Raw genomic sequence first — 25,825 nt, 5'->3', positions numbered from 1 at the left:
AATGCTATACAGTAATTATTTCTTCCCAGTAGCGTTTACTTTGAATTGATCACACTCTACATAATTTAATAGTTCTATGTAAGCTATATTCAATTTCTTAAATCTGACCACATACTGTATTTCCTTTATTTTAATGTAGCTAGAAATCTCACGCATGCATGTTTCAACAGTGGCACTCAGTCTGTTAGTCCGTGAAAATGCGAAAATGCCCCTTATAGGCTGGCCTCTCAGCCAGTGTAAAAAAAACACTATTTCTCTTCTCTTCAGACACCAGACAGGAAGTGGCTGATCTTTGATGGTCCTGTGGATGCAGTGTGGATTGAGAACATGAACACAGTGCTTGATGACAATAAGAAACTGTGCCTGATGAGTGGTGAGATCATCCAAATGTCTCCTCAAATGAGCCTCATCTTTGAACCTATGGACCTGGAGGTTGCTTCACCTGCCACAGTGAGAGACACTAACAATACATTTCCCATGCTTATTAATAATAACTACAACTAATAACCTGTTCTCTTAGTATGCTAAGTTGCAAAGCAAAAGGTTCTTTCACTGCTTAGTAAATGGTGTTAGTTACATTGTCAAATGTATTTGTGTAGTTCTTTTGAGAAACAAACCTTAAGAGACTTGCAAGCGAACCGGTGCTTGACTGGGTGACACCACTTAGTGGGATTTTGATCATTACATTAAACAATCGTATAGAATAAGGACAAACAATACTACCTGTACTGAAGGCATGTGGAATTTATTTATATGCATGTAGTACACAGAAGCACAGGTCAATTATTATTAGGAGACCAGGAAGAGCATAGGACAGGTTTTATGATCATGACAGGAGTTCTTAGGAAGCATCAAAACAGTTTACCATAACTTTCTATGCCCATAAACCCCCAACATCTGCATCTTAATTACCTTAGAGAAAAATATATTTAACCAAATGTCTGACTTAACTGGACCTAAAAATTGAGATTGTGTCTGAGTCTCAAACAGCAATTGGAAGATTGTTCCACAACTGGTGGGCAAAAAAGTAGAAGTCTTTATTATTCTAGGTACTAATACAGAGCACTATTTGATCGAAGCAGGTGTGGCAGACCATAATACACCAAATGCTCACTCGGGTATTATTGAGTAAGTCCGTTCAGTGCTTTATAGGTTGTTAGTAGTATTTTAAAAATCAAGGCAAATTTTTATTATGAGCCAGTGCAGTGTGGATAAGATAGGGGAGATGTGGTAAAAACTACTGGTTTTAGTAAGGACACTGGCCACTGCATTATGAACTAACTAAAGCTTGTTTATGTACCTACTGTAACATCCAGACAGTAAGGCATTACAATAGTTCAACCTAGAGGTAATAAAAGCATGAACTAGTTTTTCTGTATCATGTAGCAACATTGTACTGTATTTCTTAGCTTAGCAATGCTTCTGAGTCATGTTATATACATGAGCTTTAAAGTAGCAGGTCATCTATAACTTTATTTGCTGCACACAATATTACTGAAAAGTCACAATTACAATTATGTTACGGTTACAGTCACAATTATGTCACAGACATAATCAGAAAGCTTACCTCTAGCTGCCTGTGGTCTTGGTAAAAGTACTTCTGTCCTGTCAGAATAAAGTAGGAGGAAGTTACTTAGCATCCAGTGTTTAACATCCTTTACACATCCATCAACTTTATTAAGCTGGTGTCTGGCATCTGGCTTTGCTGAAACATAGAGCTATGTATCATCCGCATATTGTCGGAAGCCTTTGTATGCGTAAAGGAATCGCCATAAAAAACAAAACAAAACTGATAAGTCAACCGATGAGATAGGAAAAGCCATTTCCTGAATTCCAACAACTGTCTAGAAAAATTGTATCTATTGTATTAAAAACTGCACTGAGATCAAGTAATACAAGCAAGGAGACACAACCGTGATCAGAAAACAGTACTAGGTCATTTACTACTTTAACCAGTGCTATGTCACTACGATGAGGCCAAAACCCTACTGAACGATTTAATGAATGTGATTTCTATAGCAGTATGATCTTTGCTGCTGAACTGCAACCTTTTCTAGGATCATGGAGATAAAGGGGAGGTTTGATAGCGGCCGGTAATTTGAAAATAGAAATGAAATATGGCAAAGAACATAAGGTTTCGAGCTTTATATTTAGTAAAAATCTAAATGGGCCATAAAGGTTAAGCTGCGAAAGACAACAAATGAATTCTCGTAGAAATGTCGACAGAGTCATTTTTAGCTTGAGTGATTCAATATTTGGACCTGAAATATTGTGTGGATGTTACCACTGGCTACCACTTTTTTCTGATGTAAATATGATGAAATAAGATGAAAATGAATCCCTCTATTTTCTCATCATTGATGCATACAAATGGCATGTCATGTGCAAATTCATACTTTGATGTTCATCTAAAAAGGACTACAAATCAGATTATCTCTGGTATGTGGTAGGTTTTTTCCAGCAAGCCTGTCAAAAAGGGAGCTATGAGAAATCCATTACCAATCCTTCTTTTCCAACAATCTCTTTCTCTCAGGCGCTTCATCTGCAGATTGTAATGACACGCTGACACTGGCTTTTAAAACCTCCAATGCCAGCTCACTCTGCACAAAACCTTTTATCTAAGACAAGTTTGGAGAAAAAAAAATCTCTGTTCAGTTCATTAATACATGACATATATATTAGATTTATATTACATTATATTACATCCCATTATTTTAAGTAACAAAGGGAAATTATGTAAACAGAAAGATTTAAGTCCCATTCTTTATGGGACACTTATCTTACTATCATTATCTTGTCTTACTCTCCTTGTAAGGGCCTTCCATTGACATAATTATTAATGCAGCTAATTGATGCTATATATGCTTAAATCTAACCTTAACTTTATCGCCAGCAACCAAAAATGAAGCCTTATTTCTTTTTTAGTTTTTGAAGCTGCAAAAAAAGAAAAAAAAACCTTCCCTTATGGGGACCAAATGTCTTCATAAGGTCACATATGTCAGATATTACTATCCTTGTGGGGACATTTGGTCCCCACCGAGATAAAAAAAAAAAAAAAAAAAAAAAAAAAAAAAGCATGCACACACACACACACACACACACAGACACACAGTCTCAAGCATAGAAAGAGGCTTTTGGTGTCTGTATTCATACATATTGTTTATATGAGTCACAACATCTAAAGAGATGAGACATGGTCCATGGGCCATAAGTGTTAAGCTGTGAATTTTTATCAGATTTGTATTGAAAGTCTGATTTAAGCGATGAAGATGGAAAATAAGAATGTGTGTGTGTGTGTGTGTGTGTGTGTGTGTGTGTGTGTGTGAGCGCACACGTTTAAGTGTTTCATGCAGGGACTGCCATCAGATTAAAGTCGATATTGATTAGAGGCAGTGTGTTTCTGCCTTTGGGAGAGCTGAGATAGAAAAATGTGAAAATGTGTGTGTTGTGACACAAAATTAAAGAATTTGGCAGCAACATAAAGAGTCCTTTTCTCTCTTGTTATCTCTCTGGGCTTTCTCTGTCTCTCCCTCTCATTTTATTCTCTCTCTCTCTCTCTCTCTCTCTCTCTCTCTCGCGTTCTCTTTCTGGCCCACACTTCTTTATTCAAATCTTGCTGGTTCTCATTCCAACTTTCCTCCCCTCACTCCACATTGTTTCATTGTAACTCGATTACAATTCAGCTAACATGCCAGTAGACTCAGTAAGGTCCTCACTAGCTCCTTGTGACTCCCAGAGCCCCACATCTGTGCTCCTAATCCACCAACATTTATTTAAATTCAACTGCTACAGGGGCAAAACTATGTGACGTTCATTTCAATGATGGAACGTGGCAGTTATAATGGGCTGTTCATAATGTCCTCAGCCTCCGAAGACCTCTGCACCTGCTCCAGCAATGGAATTAAACAATAAAAAGAACAGAAAGAAATGAGTCATAAAAAGTCTTTTCCATTATGTAAATGGCCTAATTTTGTGCAATTCCGTGTTAAGAATGTGTGATCTTCCTCAAGAAAAAGCTAAACCCTTTCAGTAAAATCAACTAGTTATTTTTTTGTGGTGCTTAAAGCTGGTACAACCTGAGGAAGGTCACACGTACAATTGGAGCATTGAATTTAAGGGTTTAAATCATTAAAATTACACATGCTCTTACAGATGCTATAAGCAAAGCTTCTACATAAAAGCTGCTTCGTTATTATCTGAGGATAGTGTCATATCAGGTCAAAGATCCAGTGTCCTTGTGTTATGAAATGCAAATTCTGGGGATTTGTGCTGAACATTAACTAATAAGCTGTAACTGCTTTGTTGTAAAAGAAACAGTCCATTGTTATTTCCAGCTGAGGCCTGCTGAGAGAAAGAAAGACCTAAATCAGCAGCATATCACAGCACTATGGACCAGTTAGCATAGAAAACAATACAGAACTGTAGACTACAAAGTACCACAAAGGAAATCCGTCTACTTTTAAATGGGACAATTTGAGAATGGGTGGTGTTTGTGTGCAGGTGTCTCGCTGTGGTATGATCTACATGGAGCCCCATATGCTGGGCTGGAGGCCGCTAATGATCTCCTGGCTCAACACCCTGCCGTCCGTACTGTGCTCCGTGCAGAAAGACCTCATCACTGGCCTCTTCGACCGCATGCTGCCTGCCTGCCTGCAGCTCATCCACAAAGGGACCAAGGTGCTCACACAGATTAGCACATAAATCACTGCTGACATTATGTCTCCAGAAGAAAAGGCATTTGTTTATCTTTTTGTATCCTAAGTCTTTAGGTTGGAAAATAAAATAATCTATTTATAGTTCTATAGGTAAAACCTATACAATGGTGTGACTTTAGTATCTTTAGTAATGTGTAGGGATTTCCTGTAACATTCATATAGTACATGTAAGGAATAATACATGACTGACTGTGCTATTATACGAAAATAATACCTGCCAAAGGAGTGTTTTGCTGTATTATTTTTGTATAACAGCATAGTGTGGAGTGTGTTATTTCACTTATACCACAGCGATTTGGCAACAATTACAATGTTAAATTTATCAATGTAAGAAATGTCACACATTTTTCTGGTTTATAATTAGATTTAATGTTTGGAACATCAGAGAGAAGTTCCAGTTCACACTGAAGTTATAGTTATGATAAACAAATAAAGTTATAACTGTGTCATTCCCTCACCAGCCTCTCTTTCTCCCTCTCTCTTTTATTTTTTTTTTCTCCACAATTTAGTTTTTGACAGTTCATCAGTTCATAAGTGAAACATTTCTCTCTCTCTCTCTCTCTCTCTCTCTCTCTCTCTCTCTCTCACACACACACACACACACACACACACACATATATATATATATATATATATATATATATATATATATATATAAAAACTCTCTCTCTATATAGCATCTATGGAAATAGTCCATATGGAGGATTACCAAAATATAATAGCAATATAATATAATATTAATAAATTCTCTCCCCTCTACTGCATATTAATAAATAAATAAAGAAATAAAACACACCTACATTAATTTCCATTACCACGTTCTGATATTTACACTAAAAGAGACAAAATGACTTGATATCATGTCAGCACAGTATTAAAATGTTTTATCCTGATATTCACAAAACATGGCAATCTTTTATGATTTGCAGTCACAGTGGCACACTTTAGCTGTTTCTGATGTACATATTAGTTACTGTGCACAGATAGTTTTAAGGAGTAAATCTTAGCATTATTATTTTTTTTATCTTACTGTTTGGGTTGCCTCCAGTGTTCAGTGATGACATATTTAATATCACATTTTGTCTAAAATGTTTTCAAGTAAAAGCCAAAAAAAATAAATGGAGCCCTGTGAGCAATCACAAAGCATAATGTTCTCTGGTCCCACCAGCTTTCAGTAATGAAATGTTTAATATTCACGTTTTAAATAAAATGTGTTTAAGAAAAACTATGGGGACCCATTAGCATTTTAGCTTATGACTACCCAGTCTTTCCAGTTTTTAGTGAAATAAATATTTCATCTTCCATTTGATACAGTGATACCTCCAAGCATAGTTGTACCATTTCTTGATAAAAAAGAGAGATTTGACCTCTTGCTCTTTCTCTTTTATAACCTACTTAAGGAGTTGTCTCCAACATCAGATACCAACCTGGTGCGCTCCCTGATGAACCTGATGGATTGCATGATGGACGAGTTTAGAGATGAGGGCCAGATGAAGGTCATGAGCGAGAGAAATGTGTGCTCCTGGCTTGAGGTGAGAGAGTACACTAACCTTAACCGCACAAGTACTGCCTAGTGTGTTATACACAGAATTTCACATGTTCTCCCCGTATACTCAGGTTGTCTCCCACCACCGTAAAACATCTACTGGCTACTATTTTTTGCCCTAGGTATAAATGAATGTTTGTCAATATGTGCGTGATGCCCTGTTATAGACTGGTATCCCACCCTGTGCCACGACCAACAAAATAAAGTACATACAGAAGATTAAAGATGTTCTCCAGCCAAAATATGAGTCACTTTATATGTCATTTCCTTCTACTACATATTACGTTTTTCTCTTTCCATACTCCATTCCATTCCATTCCATTTTCCATTTTCTCAGCCATACTCTAGTTTCTGGCCAATTTTTGTTTATGCTCACCAGCTTTTCCAAAAATCTCACAGGTTTTCTTTGGAATTGGGAAGCAGTTACTTTACAGTGTCCCAGTGTTCCATTCAGTCATCATCCTGGAACTTGTGTTCTGCTTGAACATCTGCTTTTATCCAAACTTACATTCATCCAGGTGTACAACCGATATTGTACAATAAGGCACTGCTATGTTATTATTTCCTTGTCTGAGGAGCCCATCACCAGCTCTCACTGAAAAAAAGAGTGAGTTCCATTTAATAATTTTGGCTTCACAGTGTGGGCAGGATGAGCCATACTACAAAAATGAACAAGGTGCACTAATGCAAATGAGAAGAGTTGTGATTTGGCAACTACCAATAGGATTGAGTGTGTTGTTTGCTTCTTTCTATGATGGAAGCATTTTTCAGTGTATTTTGTTCCAGGTATTCATTCCTACTCACTCCCGAGCCAGACAGTGAGGCTTGTCGTGCTGTAATATATACATATACACACTCACTGAGCAGTTTTTTCACAACACCTGTGCATACACTCATTCATGCAATTATCTAATCAGCCAACCGTGTGGCAGCAGTGCAATGTATAAAATCATGGGCCAGCAGCTTCAGCTAATGTTCACATTATTTTGACTGTGGCATGATTGTTGATTTGAGACGGGCTAGTTTGAGGTTTTTATATAGCAGCTGATCTCCTGGGATTTTCATGCACAACAGTCTCTTGAGTTTACTCAGAATGGTGCAATAAAGAAAAAACATCCAGTGAGTGGCAGTTCTGCAGACGGAAACATTTTGTTGATGACAGAGGGTCAGAGGAGGATATAAAAGTTGACAGAAAATTTGACAAGCTGAAATAAAGGCTACAGTAACTCAGATAACCACTCTGTACAACTGTGGTGAACAGAAAAGCATCTCAGAATTCACAACATGTCGAAACTTGAGGCAGATGAGCTATAAGAGCAGAAGACCAAGTTGGCCCGTTTATACCAATCAATCATTGCTTGAATGCCACAGCCTATTTGAGTATTGTTCCTGAACATGTGCATCCCTTCATGGCTACAATTTTCCATCTTCCAATGGAAATGTCACAAAGCAAAAGTCATCTCAAACTAGTTTCATGAACATGACAATGAGTACAGTGTTCTTAAGTGGCCTTCCCAGTTTGGATCTGAATCCAGTAGAAGACCTTTGGGATGTGGTAGAACGAGAGATTCGCAGCATGAAAGTGCACCTGAAAAATCTAGAGGAATTGTGTGATGCAGTCATGTAAACATGGATCAGAATCTCAAAGAAATGTTTCCAACATCTTGTGGAATCCATGCCATGGAGAATTGATGCTGTTCTGAGAGCAAAGGGAGGCTGTATGTAGCTTTATAGCATTCCTAATAAAGTGCTCAGTGGGAGTATATATGTACTATAACTGATGACAATCTGATCCAAGTTTTTTTCCCCCCTAGATATAACCCTTAGAGAGTACTCGCCAGCTCGTGTCTGGCACTTATGAAGTTAGACTTATGAAGACAGACTCTCTGTCTGTCAATTCTCATTCTTTCTATGAAGGTGTGATAATTTTCTTCCACCTGACCCCTTAAGACATCATGTCAGCGCACAAAACAACACTGATCCAGACGTGTAGCATTATTGATTAGCCTGTGACAGGGTCTTACCTTCTGTGGCTCTCTCCTAGTTTAACCACTGCCTCCTCGTCAACACAGCTAGACAGACAAACTTATATATATAATAAATGTAAAGGTTTATATGAAATAGTTTTAAGACCACACAATTCAAATGAAAGAGAGGTCCTTACACATGTGGATATGAAACTATTTTCTGTATTGATTGCCTGTAGTAATTGCTTTTCAGTAGTGTCACAATAGATTCATTTTGATGCTTATAAACCATTATCCAGTTTAGAAACATTGCAGAATATTTGATGGAGTTAGTTAGGTCAGCAGTGGGCTATGTATGAATGAAATTTTAATGTTAGTACAGTTGCAATAATATATTGCTTAAATGTATTTTTAGTTATTATATATTGTGCTGTTAAAAGTATGATGCCATAACCTGAGGCAACAGGGCAATGGATTTGTTGATGCAAGATTCTCTCTGTATTGAGGCATCAAGATGTCACACAGAATGATGATAGAATATAAAGTTTCTGTTATTCTTATTTACCCATTGGCACTTTTTATAATTTTATTATTAATTTTGGATCTTAGTAACTGTTTCAATCATAATCAAAATGTAAATAGTTTAATATTACAACACAAACTCACAGCAACTTTTTAAAATAAAATTATTTTCCTAATGTCTGTTTCCCACAGCAATTTGAGTGCCATGTCCTCAACAAGTACTAAAGGAGCAGCAATCTGACCAAAACCAGCTAGCCCCTGAATATTTTATCTGAATATTCTGAAAGAGATGCACAGAACCATGTAACTCAAGAGAGAAAATTGTCCTTTTGAAATTATATTTCAGGGAGCTATGACTATACAACAGCAACCTAGACTCTAAATCACTTCTCAAAAATGGAGATAAAAATGTTAGAGTTGATTACAATGATGCACTGTTCAAACGTGATGAGTGTTTGAGTTATCCTTTTATAACTTGAATGTTTTATTGTGTGCTGCTCTTCCACGTCATTACTTCCCATCTTTAAATGAATCAGTTTCTAATTCATATATGTACTATATTGACTAAAATGAGCGAAGATTGTTAAATGCTAAACTGTATTGTGTAGGGGTTTAATGATGTACTCCAGTCACGATTCTATTCACAAATTTAATTTCCAGAATATTTAGAGCAAAATTTTAATTAAGAAAAAAGTTATCTAAAAAGATTCATTTTTAATTTCTGAATTGTAAACAGTGCAAAACAATGTGCAATTGCTAAATCAATTACTAAATAATAATTTTAAAAAAAATAGCCATCACTATTTAGAGGCAGAGATGAATGCAAGTGCAGATCAGCTTTTAATTGAAGATACAAACAAAACAGTAACTAGAACTTGTGGCAAAAAGTAAGGCAAAGAATAAGCCAAGCAGGAAGGCGGTACAAGATCACAAGTGGAGTCTGGCATAGTGATGTCCGAGGCAGAGCAGGGAAGAAAAGCAGAGCTCTTCGCCATGCCAGGAGGTGGAGCAACATCTTCAGCTGTACAGAGAGACTGAATGACGTTTTCCTTCAACTCAGCATGCTGGCCAAGATAGGGAGCGGGGAATGGTTCCAGCCAGGTTGGAAGGCTCCCCTTGGGCATACTCCATGATGGAGTACATCACATTGTGCCATTCCTGATTGGCTTTAATTAGGGAGAATTTCCTCTTCATTCTTCCACCTCAGTTTCTCCCTTTCATACAGGGTCTCTTGGATGCTGAAAAATTCTGCATCCATAGTAGGTCTTACGTTCTGTCACGATCCAGAGGCAGAAATGGATGCAAGTGCAGATTACATTTTAATTGAAAATACAAACCAGTAACTTTAAAACTTGTGGCAAAACCCAAGGCAAAGAATAACATTAAACAAAACCCCTAATCTCAACAGAAACAACTGCAGACAAACATAAGACAAAGAATGGTGAAAACTGTGGCTAATATACACAAGTGCTCATTAACATGAACTGATTCAGGTGCAGGTTGTCATGTGACTGATGCAGTGAGGTGCAGTGGCTGCTGGGAACTGTAGATCAGAGTTCCTGCTCTGATATTACATGAGAATAGCCATGAACAGAGGTTTAATATTGTAAACAAAAAAGGTACTACAGGTTCATATTTCAAGAAGAGAAATTAAACTGAATCTCCCCAAAATTACAAAGTTCAAAGAAACTTTAAATAAACGGTCTGACCTGAGAAAGTAATTTGAAATATGAGCTACGTAGCAGAGCCTGAGGCTTCATTTTAACCAGAAATATACAGATGTAGCAAGTGGCTCATTTCCTTCTTTGCACAAACTACGCCACCCGAGAAAGTGGGGAAAACAACCCAAATAAAGATAAGCAAATATGTTCCACTTAGAACAGACAAGATGCATGGTTTCCATACAAAAATACATTTTATTTTGAAGTTAAAAACTGGCCAAGAATTTTGTTTATAAAAAAAAAAAAAAAAAAAAAAAAAAAAAAAAAAAAAAAAAAAACCCCAGCCAGCACAGTCAGGTATTGGTCAAATAAAACCATCACAAGAGGAAATTAACAACTGCAGGAGGACTGAGGCTTCCTATATGAAGGGCAGGCTAGTACGACAGCACCAGCTATACAGAAGGGAAGAGCACCCCACTAATCAGAATCATACCCACAAAAGTTCACTGCAAATAAACAGCAATAACAACCCTTAATTAAGTAAAGCCCAAGTTGCAGCAAAGAACTCCCCCCAGCCTCAGCTCATACAAGGAGAAAACAAAGGCAGTCAATTAAAATATGCTCAAAGCAGACAAACAAAAGAATGACTACGTTTACATGGACAGCAGTAATCTAATTATTGACCTTAATCTGAGTACGATAATAATGTGATTAAGGTGTTTACATGAGTCGCTTTTAGAATACTCCTCTCATGTTCCCGTTTTACATGCTTTAGAACATAATTAGATTAACAGCCCGCGTCATTACGTCACCGCGCCACGCCGTCCCTCCAGAATTTCACGTATCAACATACAGTTCGTCTTCGTTATGGTACCGTATACAGTTGTGTGTTTTTATTTTTTAACGAACGCTTTAAGTGCAGTTAATTATTTGTCATGCTATACGTGCTAATGGACAGCTGCTTGAAGCGGTGGGTGTGTCCCAAATCGCGTAGTTACTGTCTATATAGTAGCCGAGATAGATGTATTTTTCCCCACTACAGGCCTATAGTAGGAAAGTATGCGATTTGGGACATAGCGGAACTCTTGTTCGCCGTAAAACTGCCGTGTGTGATCGTGTCCTGTCGCAAAATGCGGTGAAAACTCCCACACGACGTTCATAATGTGATTAAGGTGTTTACATGTCACTACTACACGTCCATAATGCGACTAAAACAGGAGTACTCCACATGTCTTAATTAGATTATGACCTTAGATTAAGGCAAGTAAAAATTGCTGTTTACATTGTAGTTTCTTAAATAGAGTATGGTCTTAATCGGATTAAGAGTGGATTATTCTTGTCCATGTAAACGCAGCTATTGAAACGAGACAAAGAAGCTTAATGTCATAAAACACAGACATAACCCGGAGCTCAAACTGATTACAGGTAACAAGCTCACCAAGACTGACAAACCACTACTACTACATAGCAGTATCAGCATAATTGATAAAGACTGTTACAACAGTTGAATTCAATAAGACTGATCTTAGGGACCACAAACATAAGTAAAAGCTAAACAAACTGAAGCAGCAGAATCAGGCAGCAACGTGGCTCGGCGAGTGAGTGGGAGGAGCTATACCGAAAGGACCACATCTCAATCAGCCCACCTTAACACATGCAAAATCAAGGACCCTAACAACAAACAGGTGTTACAACCTCGATTTGGAAAGCATGAAAGTCATTTAGCTCGAGTAATTGAACTAAATGATTTACCTACTGTGATCCGATGACATAGTACTCACGATAGTACATACGAAAATCATGATAGCTTCTTTAATAGTTGTGATAGCAACAGCCGGCGCTCCAACCGGAACTACATTAAACTACCATGCTACACAGATGGGAGCTTTGACGGCACACCGTACTGAGAGTGAGAGGCACATCACACCTGCACACAGACTAGGTAGCCCAACTTCACACTAAACAAGTAAATCGCATGCTAAGCGACAAGGCTAAAACACATACCTCTGTAGTCCATAGCAACTAAAGGAAGGGGCGGGTTTTCGACCATAACGCATTTTAGGAGGCCTAAACAACCACGCATATACTGTCGTATGGAGCGCGCCCATTGGCCACGTAGTTAATAAGGGTGACGTTTTAACCACGACACACCCCTCACTACACAGACTTCCGTGGCCTCTTGCAGATTGTAGCAGCGCAGGGATGGTGTCATTTGAAAGCTACCAGAGAGCTCTTTTTTTAAATGTTATAATGTGGTTCTGTAACCATGTAACCTATAATGTATGTTGATTGTTATGATACTGAGCATTAGGTCACGTCACAAGTGCACAGTCCCAGTAATAGTGCAGGCTATTAATGAAAGAATGCCATCATGTGACCAGCGTGCACTATATATTTTAACCCAATGGGTTACTCAGATTAGGGACCTCTAGTGTCCAAACAGTGCAATTGTATTAGATGAAACAATAAATTGAATGCTGATTTCTACAGTGTGAATTGACATTTTTTCATTCCTATTATTTTATAAACTGTTAATTAAAAAGCAGTTATTGGTAGTTGAACAAAACTCCATTGTAACTATCCCTTAGCTAACTGACATGGTTTTCTTTCTCTCTCTCTCTCTCTCTCTCTCTCTCCTCTCTCGCTGACTCTCTTTCTTGGTTAGGGTATTTTTGTGTTCTCTCTGGTATGGTCAGTGGGTGCCAGCTGCACAGAGCCTGGGAGAGTGAAGTTTGATGGTCTGGTGAGGGAGCTGCTAACAGGTGCTCTAACTGAGGAGACGCGAGCAAGCCATGGCATCCTGGAGCACATAGAGGCACCAAGCAAGCAGCTCACAGTGCCCTTACCTGCTGAGGGCACTCTCTATGAGTACCACTTCATCAAAGAGGTGAGCAACACTGACATGAAAGGAGAAGCAAATCGAATGGTGTCTGCTAAAGATGAGTTAAATTTTATTTTCATTCTAAATCCAAGCAAACATCGGGAACAATTTCTTCCCAATTTGACTCATTTTATGTTTTCCCCTTTAAATATTATCACAACACATATTTGAACAGGATAAGGGTACAAAGCACTAGGAAGCTGGGTCTTTAGAGGATAAATGGCCATTTTGTATATACAGTAACATTATGAAGAGTTGTTCTCTGTCAAGATAAAGTATCAACCTGCTGCTGAAAAACCCTGTTTACAAAAGTATATCTCTGTCTCAGACAAGATTACAAGATCAGTGACATTGCAGGCAGTGTAAGAAACTGATTATATCTATCCTTAATGCTCATTCTTGTAAAAGTGTGATACATAATTAGTCTTTGGTCATGAGCTTTAATTTTGTCTAATAAGGCTTTGTGATAACTAATGCATCAATTTCATACCTCATTACAGTCTGGAAATAAGTATTTCTGTCAGGCTTCGTCAACAGACAGAAGTAGAAAGCGGCTTCTTTCTCAGAGTGTCAGATGTGTTTCAGAGCGTTTGATATGCTTCCTATTAACGCTTGCTTTTTTGTTTAATTGTCACTTGGTCTAAGTGAGATTGAACTAATTACTATTCACTGTGTGATCCACAATAACATTCACTCTGGATAGGGAAGTACAGCTAATAGATACAGCGCCGTCTGTAAATCATTGTAAAGTGACACAAGACTATGGATTTAACATTTAAACAATCATGCAAGCAAAATGATGGCTTAATTTCAAAGTTATATATCCGTAATAAGAGCCTTCTTATAATATGTTCCCTCCTCTTTTGAACATTTGACTGCTGTATGTCAAAATCAACTGTGCTTCATTGCTAAAATGGGAAAAATGGGTAATCTAAGCTATAGGAAATAGATATACATCATTTAAGGACATAACATAAAATGCTTTTTTTATGCAAAGGAAGATATTTTGAAGAATGTTGGTAACCAAACAGTTCTGGTGCCCATTCCATTGACTTCCATTGTATGGACAAAAAAAACCCCACAGTGACAGTTCTCAAAATATCTTCTTTTATGTTCGACAGACGAAAGTAAGTCTTTGGAACGACATGAGGGTGACTTTCTGGGTGAACTATCTCTTTAATTATAACAGCAGTGTTTTATTCCTCTTATACCACAGAAGTTTGCTGTTGCATTTAACTTTTCGCATTTAACACTATAGAAGCTATAAACCATCTCATTTTTCTCTCTTGAAGTTATTAAACAACTGGAAGTGCAAAGCCCTCCGCTTTACTTCTGACTTTTACAAAGTGCTGAAATGGAGACTCCTTACAAAACTGCTAAATAAGTGTCACCCAGAAAACCATATCAGCAATTACATGATTTTTAAAACCTATTCATGTGGAGCGTCCACCATACAAATCCCTGTGTAAGTTACTATAGAAATTATAACAAGTGCGTTAAAATAACCTAGATTTGCCTTGAGACTGGTACTTCTGTCAGAGCTGCTGTTATACAAAATTAATCAAAATTTTCAGTCCAGTCTGGTTTGAGAATTCAAAAGCCTAAATAAGCTACCGTAGATAGAAAAATTCATAAGTGTCACGTTTATCCCCTAGTGCTGCATTGAGCAAGCATGAACAGCCCAAAGCACGATGGTGCACTCTTCCAGGTTTTCAGTGACATTGAGTTTGTTTATTTTTGACACGTGTTTTTTATGGTTTATGTCTTGTCCCCGCCCATGTATTGTCATTGGTTATTTCTCTTACGTCATCATTGTAATCAGCTGTTTTCTGTTAGCCCCTTGATTACGTGTATTATTTAAACCCCTTGTGTGTCTTTGTTTGGACGTGAAATATGCACTCAGTTATGATTGTTTCTGTGTATACCAAGCCGTTCTGTTATAATTTCTCTGGTTTTGAATCTGATTTGCCCTCATCTCTGATTCTCTGCCTTACCTATTCCAGTCTGTTTCCACGAACGCCTGACCTTGCCTGTCTAATGTTTTTGATCCTTGCACTATGCTTTGGATTGTTATTCTCGTTAAAACTGCCTTACCCGCGCTTGCATCCATCTCTCTACATCCATTACATGACCATCAGACATACACCACTTGTATATTCTAAGTCCAGAAAGGCCAGGCCATGATTTGCTGCCTACATAAAAAAAAAATTAAAAGTCTGTAGAGTTCTGTGAAGTCCTAAAGCAAAACTTGAAACTTTATCTGTGTAATGAACTGAGAAAATTGTGGAGAGGAAAAAAATCATTATCTAATTAAAATGATCCAATTATAGTTATAATTATCCTGCTCGTTATCCAAGCATTTGTCAAACATGTTAATGTTTGTAATCCATGACTTCAGGATGGATTAATCTGAACTGCTATTTTCCACTTTACTGGCTAATCACCACACGTGAACCCCAATGAGCTGCATTCACTTACTAAAGACACATCCGAAGACAGAAAGACTCTGAAAAAAACAAGAACTGAGATTGCCTCTATTACAGGCCTGGCAGAGTATCACCACAAATGACAAGAAGGAATGCATGCATTAATTGAAGTGGATTTCTGTTTTATTTATGGCTAGTTATTTTTTAGACTCATGAATTTCAGGAACTATATATGGAAAGAAATTTCTAGATAAAGATTATAATCCAGCCAACTAAATGAATTTAGGATCTCTTCTTTGTCCGGATTTTTCCCATATCTACTTGGGGTCGGCTCTCCTAATCTTTTGTCTCCAGATTGCTCCGTTCTGGGTTGTCGTTGGGTCTATATTGTCTCTAGTGAGGTCTTTATGAATTTAGAATCTGAATACTAAATTAAAATTGCAGTAAATTAATTTATTTTTAAAAAGAGCTAGTCTCTGTTATTCCACTAGGGGCCAAAATAAAGCAATAAACTCAGGGCCTTAAACATAGCTACTGCAAAATGTGCTAGAGATACACCAAAAGTATGTGGACCTGACCATCACACCCATATGCAGGTCTGTGTAATTCCAGACTGAACATTTATGCAAGGCACTGTGTACTGTATAAATTTGCATTCAAGGTTTTATACTGTACGTATGTTCAATTTGTTTGTGCATTCAGAATGAATGTAGATAAATGCTGATAAATTAACACATTTATGAGGAGTCATTAAACTAAACTAAAGGAGTCTACTAAACTGATTTATTTTTTCATCCTGCCCACTTGACATTGAATTATCTTTCTAACTAACTTTCTATCTAACTAACTTTCATCCTGCCCACTTGACGTTGTAATATGGCAGAATACTTAAAATGAGTTTGTTACTTATTTTCTACGTTCACTATCTGGAGAAGTAAATACCTTTCAATTAAAATAATCCTATTTGTCATTATTTTCTTCTAAAGCCAATAAACAGAAGCCATATAACTATATTTCTGTTCAATTCCATACAGACTGCACTGTAAATAAAGTTCAGCAAATATGCTAATGTGCATTAATAAATAAATAAATGCTTGTTCAACTCTGTGATTTGTCTCAGGGTCAGGGCAGATGGGAGCTGTGGACCGAGGAGTTGAGGCAGGCTCCACTGATCCCCAAAGACGTGCAGTTCAATGAGATCATCGTGCCCACGGAGGATACAGTGCGTTACACGGCTCTGATGGAGCTGCTTGTCACGCACCAGAAGCCCACGATCTTTGTGGGGCCCACAGGAACCGGCAAGAGTGTGTACATCATAGTGAGTGTGTCTGGAAAAATATATTACATTCTTAGATAAAAGTAAAGTACTCAAAAGAGAGTGAAAACAGTCACAAAAAACAAGATAAGTCATAAGAAGACTGTGTATTTATCGGTGACTATTATGCTTATAATAGTTTATAATGTGAATATGTTTTTTTCACGATTAATTAGTTGAGCTTTCAGAATTGCAAGATGTGTATGTGGCACACTCATCACATCCATTCACACCTGATTCCACTCACCACTTCATTCTGAAACCCTTCATTAGCCGAATGAGGTGTACTGCATGCAGTAAACACTGGAAATCTCTTCTGAAACTGATTTCAACACTTTCATGTGTCTTCTTGATGTTAATTTTATTAAAGCTATTGGGATAAGAAATATGAAAGATGGTATAAAGGCCCCCTTTTCACTGTGGCACTAATCTATCAGGTCTTTACTTAAAAAATAAATAAATAATTGAATAAACTAAGCTTTTAATCAACCTATGAGGAACAGCTAAAGGCAGACGGAAATAAACAATTCCTTGCGGGATCTTGTCCACCGGAGACAAATTTAACGAATGCATTTAGCAGCAAGGGGGCTTCTCACTCACACTCTCAGTACCTCATCGCTACTGGAGTTAGAGCATGTATCTGTGTGTTGCATGTGTGTGCATGACAGTGGCTTGTGATAAATGAGCCAGCGGGCTGAGACCGACGGCGCCCTGCCGCACCCCCTTGCTTCTTTCTATCCCTCTAACCGAGAGTAGGAAAGGAAACAGCTCCTATTTTTGGCGCAACCAGCTGGAGATCCATCAAACTAACAGCCTCATCCATTACCCGCCTCGTTACGCTCATATTTTACACACTCTCGCACAGGCATATACACACACTCAGCCATGGTACGAGCCCCCTTGTGCTCGCTATAGATTAACGGTTACAAGTGCAGGGGCAAAGTACGTCCGGGCTAGTTTTTCACTGAAGAATGATACGGAACGTGTTTTATGGTGTGGTGGAGAAGAAGGCGATCAGTCCTCATTTGGCGAAGACTGAGAATGATTCATAGTGTCATAACACTTTTAGCAGCCATTTTGCAACGATTATGTTTACATCCTTCTGAATCAGTAGACTCTAAGCATCTGACACTCACTCAGTCTCACCCTCTCTTTTGCTTTTCCCTTTTTACTTTTCTCATCCATTCATTCGCACAACCAAGGGCTTTTCAATGAAATTAATTTTTTTTAATGCTTGCAAATGACTTTAATAGCCACATTGAGAAAGTGGATGTGAAATCATGTCACTTGTCATATGAGGGTGCTTGGCGCTTTCAGGAACCATTACATGATTTCACTACATGGTATTTCAGGCTGTGGTAGATGCAGTATTTTATCATTTCAAAGCAGAGATGCTTTGGGATGCTTTCTTATTGGGTGGTAATTACCTGACCCACAGAAAATGGAGGCAGTTGGTGACTGTGAAGTGTCATTATTATTATTAATTGTTCATATAAAAGCATTACAGATCCAGGAATTTATATCTTTATATGCCATCTGTAGACATTCATTGTATTTAAAGCAGTAATTGTTTCATATTACTATACTTATCTAAAAGTCTATAAAGTCTTTTAAAGTCTGTTTAAAAGCAGGCTTTTAATGTCAAATATCCCCCATAACAATGCCATGTGCTATTTGTCTACCTCCTCAGTAGACAAATAGCACATGGCATTGTACAGTATGAGCAAATTGACATTTCTCCATACAGTATATTTGCAGAACTTGTGGTCCAAACCCCTCCCGTGAGATTAATTGAAACTCTTTGTTGCTCCACAGGACTTCCTGTTGAAGCGGCTCAACAAGGATACATACAGTCCTCTGCTAATCAACTTTTCAGCCCAAACCACAGCCTCTCAGACTCAGAACATCATCATGTCCAAACTAGACAAGAGACGCAAAGGCGTGTTTGGCCCCCCTCTGGGAAAGAAGATGGTGTGATATTATAATACATTCTACATAGGATATGATATAATAATAATTTATATATACATATATAATTTCTATTTTATTACGTATTGTATGTAGTCATCACACCAGAGTCCAATTATGTCTGGGCCACACTAGAGGATAAGCAAATCAATTTTGATCTTGATCTTCCTTGTCCAATAATTGCAGAAGATTTCTTTAGGCTCTTAAATGCTTGTCTTTCCAGGTCATCTCGTTGTGAGGGGTGTGTAAAATTCAACTTTCAATCTTTTCATGTTCCAACATGTTTGTTATTTGCAACTCACCTGTAGTGAATATGTGTGTTTGTTGGATCTGGCGACTCTGACTCAAAAGCATTATCTGTAAGTGATTTATTCTGCACAAAACTTGTAATTTGAGAGGGTTGATGACCTAAGGACAATTCTAGCTGTGAAATTTGTCATCATGTTTGAGGTCTTAGTTTCAGCACTGCTAAGGATTGTATACATCTTGTAGCGTCGTCCAGGCATTGGGATAAGATGCTAAAGCACATCATTTTATTGTAAGATTTAAGTATGTTCCTTGAAAAGCTTGAAGGTGTTTTCTGTGTAGGTGGTGTTCGTGGATGATGTGAATATGCCTGCGAGAGAGACGTATGGTGCTCAGCCTCCTGTGGAGCTTCTGCGCCAGTGGTTGGACCATTGGAACTGGTATGACATGAAGGACTGCTCTATGATCAACCTGGTGGACATCCAGCTGATGTGTGCCATGGGGCCTCCAGGTAGGTTTGGATATTTCACACAGAATGTGAATAAACACAATGATCAATGACCATGTGCCATTCACTTTTTTTTTATGGGATTCAAAGCACTGCATTCCATTATATTGTCCCTGAAAGGGGTTTTATTTCTCTTGTTGACTGAATATTTTTTACTAACAAACACTATAGCTGAGCATAATGGAATGCATGTCTGATGTACTTCCCCTTGTCTTTTTGTCATTTTTGTCATTTCCAGGTGGTGGGAGAAACCCAGTGACACCTCGCTTCCTCCGTCATTTTAACACAGTAACAATAAATGAGTTTGATGAGAAGACCATGTATACCATTTTCTCCAGAATCCTAAACTGGCATTTAACTATACGGTAAATGCCTGCGGTGTACAAGTTGATTTTATTGTTCTTATCCTTTAGATCTAAATATGTAGCTGTATTTCTCTTGTTCAGTCATTTTAGGTGTATAATTTGAGGTCTAGCAAGGGATTGTATTAGGAGTAGAATCATGTGTAACAGCTTAAATAAGTATTTAGTCCATAATTCTGAATGTTCTAATACTAAATAACAGCTAGCTGGAGAATGTTGGCAGTAAATAAATGAGAACATTCTAACTGGTCCTTAACTAGTGTTTTGGGTTTAGTCATCATTCAGTTTTGACATTTACATAATATCCCAAAATAAATATGTATGCATGTGCTTTTTCTTAGACTTCCCTTTCCTCCAGCATTTTCCAGCCTTACTTCTCAAATAGTGAGTGCCACCCTGGCAGTGTATCAGGAGGCCACTAAGAACTTGCTGCCTACCCCAGCCAAGTCTCATTATCTTTTCAACCTGCGGGATTTCTCCCGTGTCATCCAGGGCATTTGCTTATCTTGCCCAGAGACTGCAGAGGACCCCAAAGCTATTAAACGCTTGTGGGTGCATGAGGTAGGAGTGATAAAAACAAAATATATTTTAAGAACAACCTATTTGTTGGACTATATTGGAGGCCTGTTTTCAGATATTGAGTGAACTTAGAAAGTTCTGACATAATGCCTGTATTGTCTCAGGTGCAGAGAGTTTATTACGACCGCTTGGTTCACCCATCAGACCGCACCTGGATGGTGGACTTCTTGCAGGAGGTCTGCAAAGCCCACCTAAAAGAAGACTTCCATCAGCTGTTCAAGCACCTGGACTTTGACTCTGATGGATGCATAACTGAAAATGACTTGCGCAGCCTCATGTTCTGTGATTTCCAGGACCCCAAGGGTGAAGACCGCAACTACCGTGAAGTTGGTGGTGTTGATCAGCTACGCCAAGTGGTGGAGACCCACCTAGAGGAGTATAACAACATAAGCAAAGCATCCATGAACCTTGTGCTCTTCCGATTTGCCGTTGAACATGTCTGCAGGATCTCTCGTATCCTAAAACAACCGAGGGGTCATGCGCTTCTGGTCGGGGTTGGAGGGAGCGGTCGGCAGTCCCTGACTCGCCTGGCTGCTCACATGGCTGAAGCCGAGCTCTTCCAGGTGGAGATCTCTAGGAGTTATGGGATGACAGAATGGCGTGATGACCTAAAACTTATTATGCGCAAATCAACCTCTGGTGAATCCCATGGTGTCTTCCTCTTCACTGACACTCAGATAAAGATGGAGTCATTCCTCGAGGATGTAAGCAATTTGCTCAACACGGGTGAAGTTCCTAATCTCTTTGCTGTGGATGAGAAGCAGGAGATCTGTGAACGAATGCGGGTCCTGGATCGCCAGCGGGAGCGGGAGAAGCAGACAGATGGAAGTCCTCTGGCACTGTTCAACATGTTCGTAGAGCGCTGTCGTAGTCAGTTACATGTGGTGCTGGCCATGAGTCCAATAGGCGACGCCTTCCGAGGCCGTCTGCGACGTTTCCCTGCACTTATCAACTGCTGCACCATAGACTGGTTCCAGGTCAGCGTCACATTTGTTTCATAAGGGTCCCTTTACGCACCACTAATAGCTGTGGTTATGTCACTAAATTAGGTGCACAGTAGTCTTGTTAGTGTTAGTTGATGTAAAAGGTTTTAATGGTGCAAAATGTTGCTAAATCATGTCAATATTCCCAAATTATTGCCAACAGTTTGTGGACAACTGACCATTATACCCATATGTGGTTCTTCCACAAACTGTTGCCACAAAGGTGGAAGCACATAATTGTATAGATTGGCTTTGTAAGCTGTAGCATTATAATTTCCCTTCACTGGAACTAAGAGGCCCAAACATGTTACAGCATGACAATGCCCCTGTGCACAAAGTGAGTTTCATGAAGACATGGTTTGCTAAGTTTGTTGTAGAAGAACTCGCGTAGCCTGCACTGAGCCCTGACGTCAACCAAACTGAACACCTCTGGGATGAACAGGAACACTGACGTGCCGGCACCCCAGACCTCCTCACCCAACATCAGTGTCTGATCTCACTAATGCTCTTGTAGCTGAATATGCACAAATCTCCGCAGCCACCCTCCAAAATATGGTGGAAAACCTACCCTGAAGAGTTATTTTAACAGCAAAGGTGGAATAAATCTGGAATAGGATTAAAAAGCATGTATGAATGTGATGGTCAGGTGTACACAAACTTTTGGCCAGATAGTGTATTTAACTATAGATGAGCTGGAATGCAGACTGTGCCCCATGCCTCTTCACTCGACATCAGTGCATGACCTCACTAATGTGGCTGAATAGGCAAATCCCCACAGCCTTCTAGTGGAAAGTCTTCCTAGAAAAGTGTATGTTATTATAACAGCAGAGGGGGACCAACTCTGGAATGGAATGTTCAACCAGCACCTATGCATGTGATGGTCATGTGTGCACAAACTTTTGGCCATATAGTGTATGTGACCACCTGTTGAATTGTGATTTCTTCCATTTTTCCCTCAAGAGCTGGCCTGATGATGCTCTACAGGCTGTGGCATCTCGGTTCCTAGAGGACATTGAGATGACAGATGATGCTCGCACTGGCTGCATAGACATGTGCCAGAGCTTCCACACTTCCACCATCAATCTCTCAGAACGCTTTCTGGCTGAACTGCAGCGCCACAACTATGTCACCCCGACCTCCTACCTGGAGCTCATCTCCACCTTCAAAGTCCTGCTGGAGTGCAAAAGAGCGTAAGGGTCTTTATCCATGACTATGAGAGTTTGTTGTTAAGTATGGTGTGCATTTATATATTTTGAATTTCAGCTGATGGAAAATGTTTAAACATGTATATTACTATGTTAAAATGCCATCCTGTTATCCCCAGTGAGGTGATGAAGCTAAAACGACGCTATGAGGTTGGTCTGGAGAAACTGGACTCTGCTGCTGCTCAAGTGGCCACCATGCAAGTGGAGCTGGAGGCACTTCAGCCTCAGCTCCGGGTGGCTAGCAAAGAGGTGGACGAGATGATGGTGGTGATAGAACATGAATCTGTGGAGGTGGCAGAGACAGAAAAGGTGGTTCGCATGGATGAGGCAGTGGCAAATGAACAGGCCACAGCTGCCAAGGCCATCAAAGATGAGTGTGACACTGACTTGGCTGTTGCTCTACCCATCCTGGAGTCAGCTCTGGCCGCACTTGATACACTTACTCCACAGGCAAGGAAACACACACACACACAGAAATAAATTATCTCCAGCATCAAAAGTACTTTGCTTGCACAGCCCAAAACTTTGTTGGCTTCTTTGTAGGACATTACAGTGGTGAAGTCAATGAAGAGCCCTCCAGCTGGAGTCAAACTTGTGATGGAGGCCATTTGTATACTGAAAGGCATAAAACCTGACCGCATCCCTGATCCTTCCGGCTCAGGCAAAAAGATTGAGGACTTCTGGGGCCCAGCCAAGAAGCTTCTGGGTGACATGAAGTTCCTGCAGAGTCTGCATGAGTACAACAAAGACAACATTCCACTCGCTTACATGACTATTATCCGCAACAAATACATCACCAACCCAGATTTTGTCCCTGAGAAGATCCGGACGGCCTCCACCGCAGCTGAGGGTCTCTGCAAGTGGGTCTGTGCTATGGACTCTTATGACAAGTGAGTTTGTATAACATGAGTGGACGAGTAAGCATCCTAAATTATACCACTAAGTGAATGATTCCCATACAGTCAGCATTGTTCAGTTATTCCGTAGAGCCAAAGGTGTTTGAAAAGTTTATGGTGAAATAAATCATCTTTGTAATGTCTTCTCTCTCAGGGTTGCAAAAGTTGTGGCCCCTAAGAAAGAGAAGTTGGTTCAAGCAGAGGCTAAGCTGAAGGTAGCCACAGAGAGTCTCCAAAAGAAGCAGGCAGCTCTGAAGGAGGTCCAGGACAAATTGGCCAAACTTCACCAGACTCTGGAGACCAACAAGAACAAGAAAGCTGACCTGGAAAATCAGGTTACTCATAATTTTAAGACTAATGTGTCAACATGTCAGTAATAATATTATAGTTTTAATTGGCCACTGGTGTAAAGAAATTTAACAGCAAACACAGTAATCTTCATAGTATAGTAATCTAACCTTGAAGTATGAGGTATAAATGTACAGACTTTTTTTAGAAACCATTTATTGGTAAGTGAAGAGGCTGTAAGCGCTCTATCCTGGTCACAGTGGATCCAGAGCCAATCCCAAGAACATTCCTGTACATATTTTTTAAACAATACAAAATCTGCCTCGGTTATTGGCATGGATAAATATATTGCCTCTCTTTTGTGATATTTATCTGTGGTGGCTGCATAAATGTATCCAGTGTGGGTATACAGAACTTTTTTTTTGCTTGCCTCTTGGAAAAACATTCCAAGAGACAAAACACAATTAATCATTAACTGATTACAAATTCTGCCCCTTTTGATGGTCTTTTTGTGTGGGCTTTGTTTACATCTTTCAGTTTTTGAAAACTTTACTTAGTTGTTTTATCTTCAAATGTCTTGAAAAGCCCTATGGCTTTGCCTTTGTGTGCACTTTTCTTCAGTGCATCATGCTGTTCCTGCTTTGAAGTCAGAAAAGTGAAGCTCTCTTTTCTAAACCCACCCTCTGTGTACACACAGAAGCACAAACACTCCCCACACACACCCAAACACACTGCTCTGATTTGTTTATGGGAGCTGGCTGTCAGTTTTTTTTGGTTAAACACACCACTAGGGCCCTTCTGCCTTTTTCTGCCCTATTTCACTACCTTTCATGTTTTGTCTTCTTTTCTTTCCCTTGTCTCTTCTGTCTGTTTATTTATTTATTTTTCAGGCTGTCTGTTTTCCCTGTTCAATGGAGAAAATTGTTTATGCCATGCTCCCCCAAGCATATCGAACATCACATGCACAGGGGCAACATCTAACTCTTCCCCAAATGCTACCTTTGAGAAACATTTCCTTTTTAATACTCAGCTTTCCTTCTGTTCAGGAATGTTTGTGTGTGTGACACTAAAGGAAAAAATGTTTCGGCCATGGGGATTGGTAACAGTTGAGTTTATGGATGTGACATAGCATCTTAGCAACAACAACAGACATTTTTTTTAAATCTAACATTGGATATGAATTTAATTCATTAGAGCCTGGGTGCCAGGAATGATCAAGGCCTCCATGTTAGATGCTTCTTTTAAAGGATACGATGTTACTATATTATACAAATTTAGGTCAAATAATGTGAGCTAACTATTTGTGATAGGTGGAGCTGTGCAGTAAGAAGCTGGAGAGAGCAGAACAGCTGATTGGTGGTTTGGGAGGGGAGAAGACACGTTGGAGTGAGACGGCATTGAACCTGGGAGAACTGTACACCAATCTAACCGGAGATATTCTCATCTCAGCTGCTATAGTAGCCTACCTGGGGGCTTTCACATCTAGTTATAGACAGGTATACACACAGTAAAGTGTTTACTGAAGTTTGTTTGAAATCTTTGCAAATTTATTAAAAAAAAAAAAACTACAAAAGCACATGTGCATAAGTATTCACAGCATTAATTGAGCTCAGGTGCATCCTGTTTCCACTGATCATCTTTGAGATGTTTCTACAACTTGATCGGAGTCCACCCGTTGTAAATTCAGTTGATTAGACATGATTTGGAAAGGCACACACCTGTCTATATAAGGACCCACAGTTAACAATGCATGTCAG

The 25,825-nt window shown here is 39.1% G+C and overlaps 1 protein-coding gene across 2 annotated transcripts in view; it reads left to right on the top strand.

The window, feature by feature from the left end:
- The window catches only part of dnah7 (dynein, axonemal, heavy chain 7), a 131,935-nt gene that overhangs the window by 64,965 nt on the left and 41,145 nt on the right, over positions 1-25,825 (top strand). For both annotated transcript variants that reach the window (XM_053680873.1, XM_053680872.1), the window contains exons 32-46: positions 268-450; positions 4,501-4,677; positions 6,116-6,247; positions 13,077-13,298; positions 16,839-17,036; positions 18,849-19,004; positions 19,590-19,758; positions 19,994-20,120; positions 20,459-20,678; positions 20,801-21,673; positions 22,640-22,869; positions 23,004-23,334; positions 23,428-23,774; positions 23,935-24,115; positions 25,379-25,564. In XM_053680873.1, the coding sequence (XP_053536848.1) occupies positions 268-450; positions 4,501-4,677; positions 6,116-6,247; positions 13,077-13,298; positions 16,839-17,036; positions 18,849-19,004; positions 19,590-19,758; positions 19,994-20,120; positions 20,459-20,678; positions 20,801-21,673; positions 22,640-22,869; positions 23,004-23,334; positions 23,428-23,774; positions 23,935-24,115; positions 25,379-25,564 (3,732 nt within the window). The remainder of the gene's footprint in view (positions 1-267; positions 451-4,500; positions 4,678-6,115; positions 6,248-13,076; positions 13,299-16,838; positions 17,037-18,848; positions 19,005-19,589; positions 19,759-19,993; positions 20,121-20,458; positions 20,679-20,800; positions 21,674-22,639; positions 22,870-23,003; positions 23,335-23,427; positions 23,775-23,934; positions 24,116-25,378; positions 25,565-25,825) is intronic.

Source organism: Ictalurus punctatus, chromosome 6 (assembly GCF_001660625.3).
Source record: "Ictalurus punctatus breed USDA103 chromosome 6, Coco_2.0, whole genome shotgun sequence".
Lineage (NCBI taxonomy): Eukaryota > Metazoa > Chordata > Actinopteri > Siluriformes > Ictaluridae > Ictalurus > Ictalurus punctatus.
The sequence above is the reverse complement of the archived record's forward strand: the minus strand, read 5'-3'. Positions and strand labels throughout refer to the sequence as shown.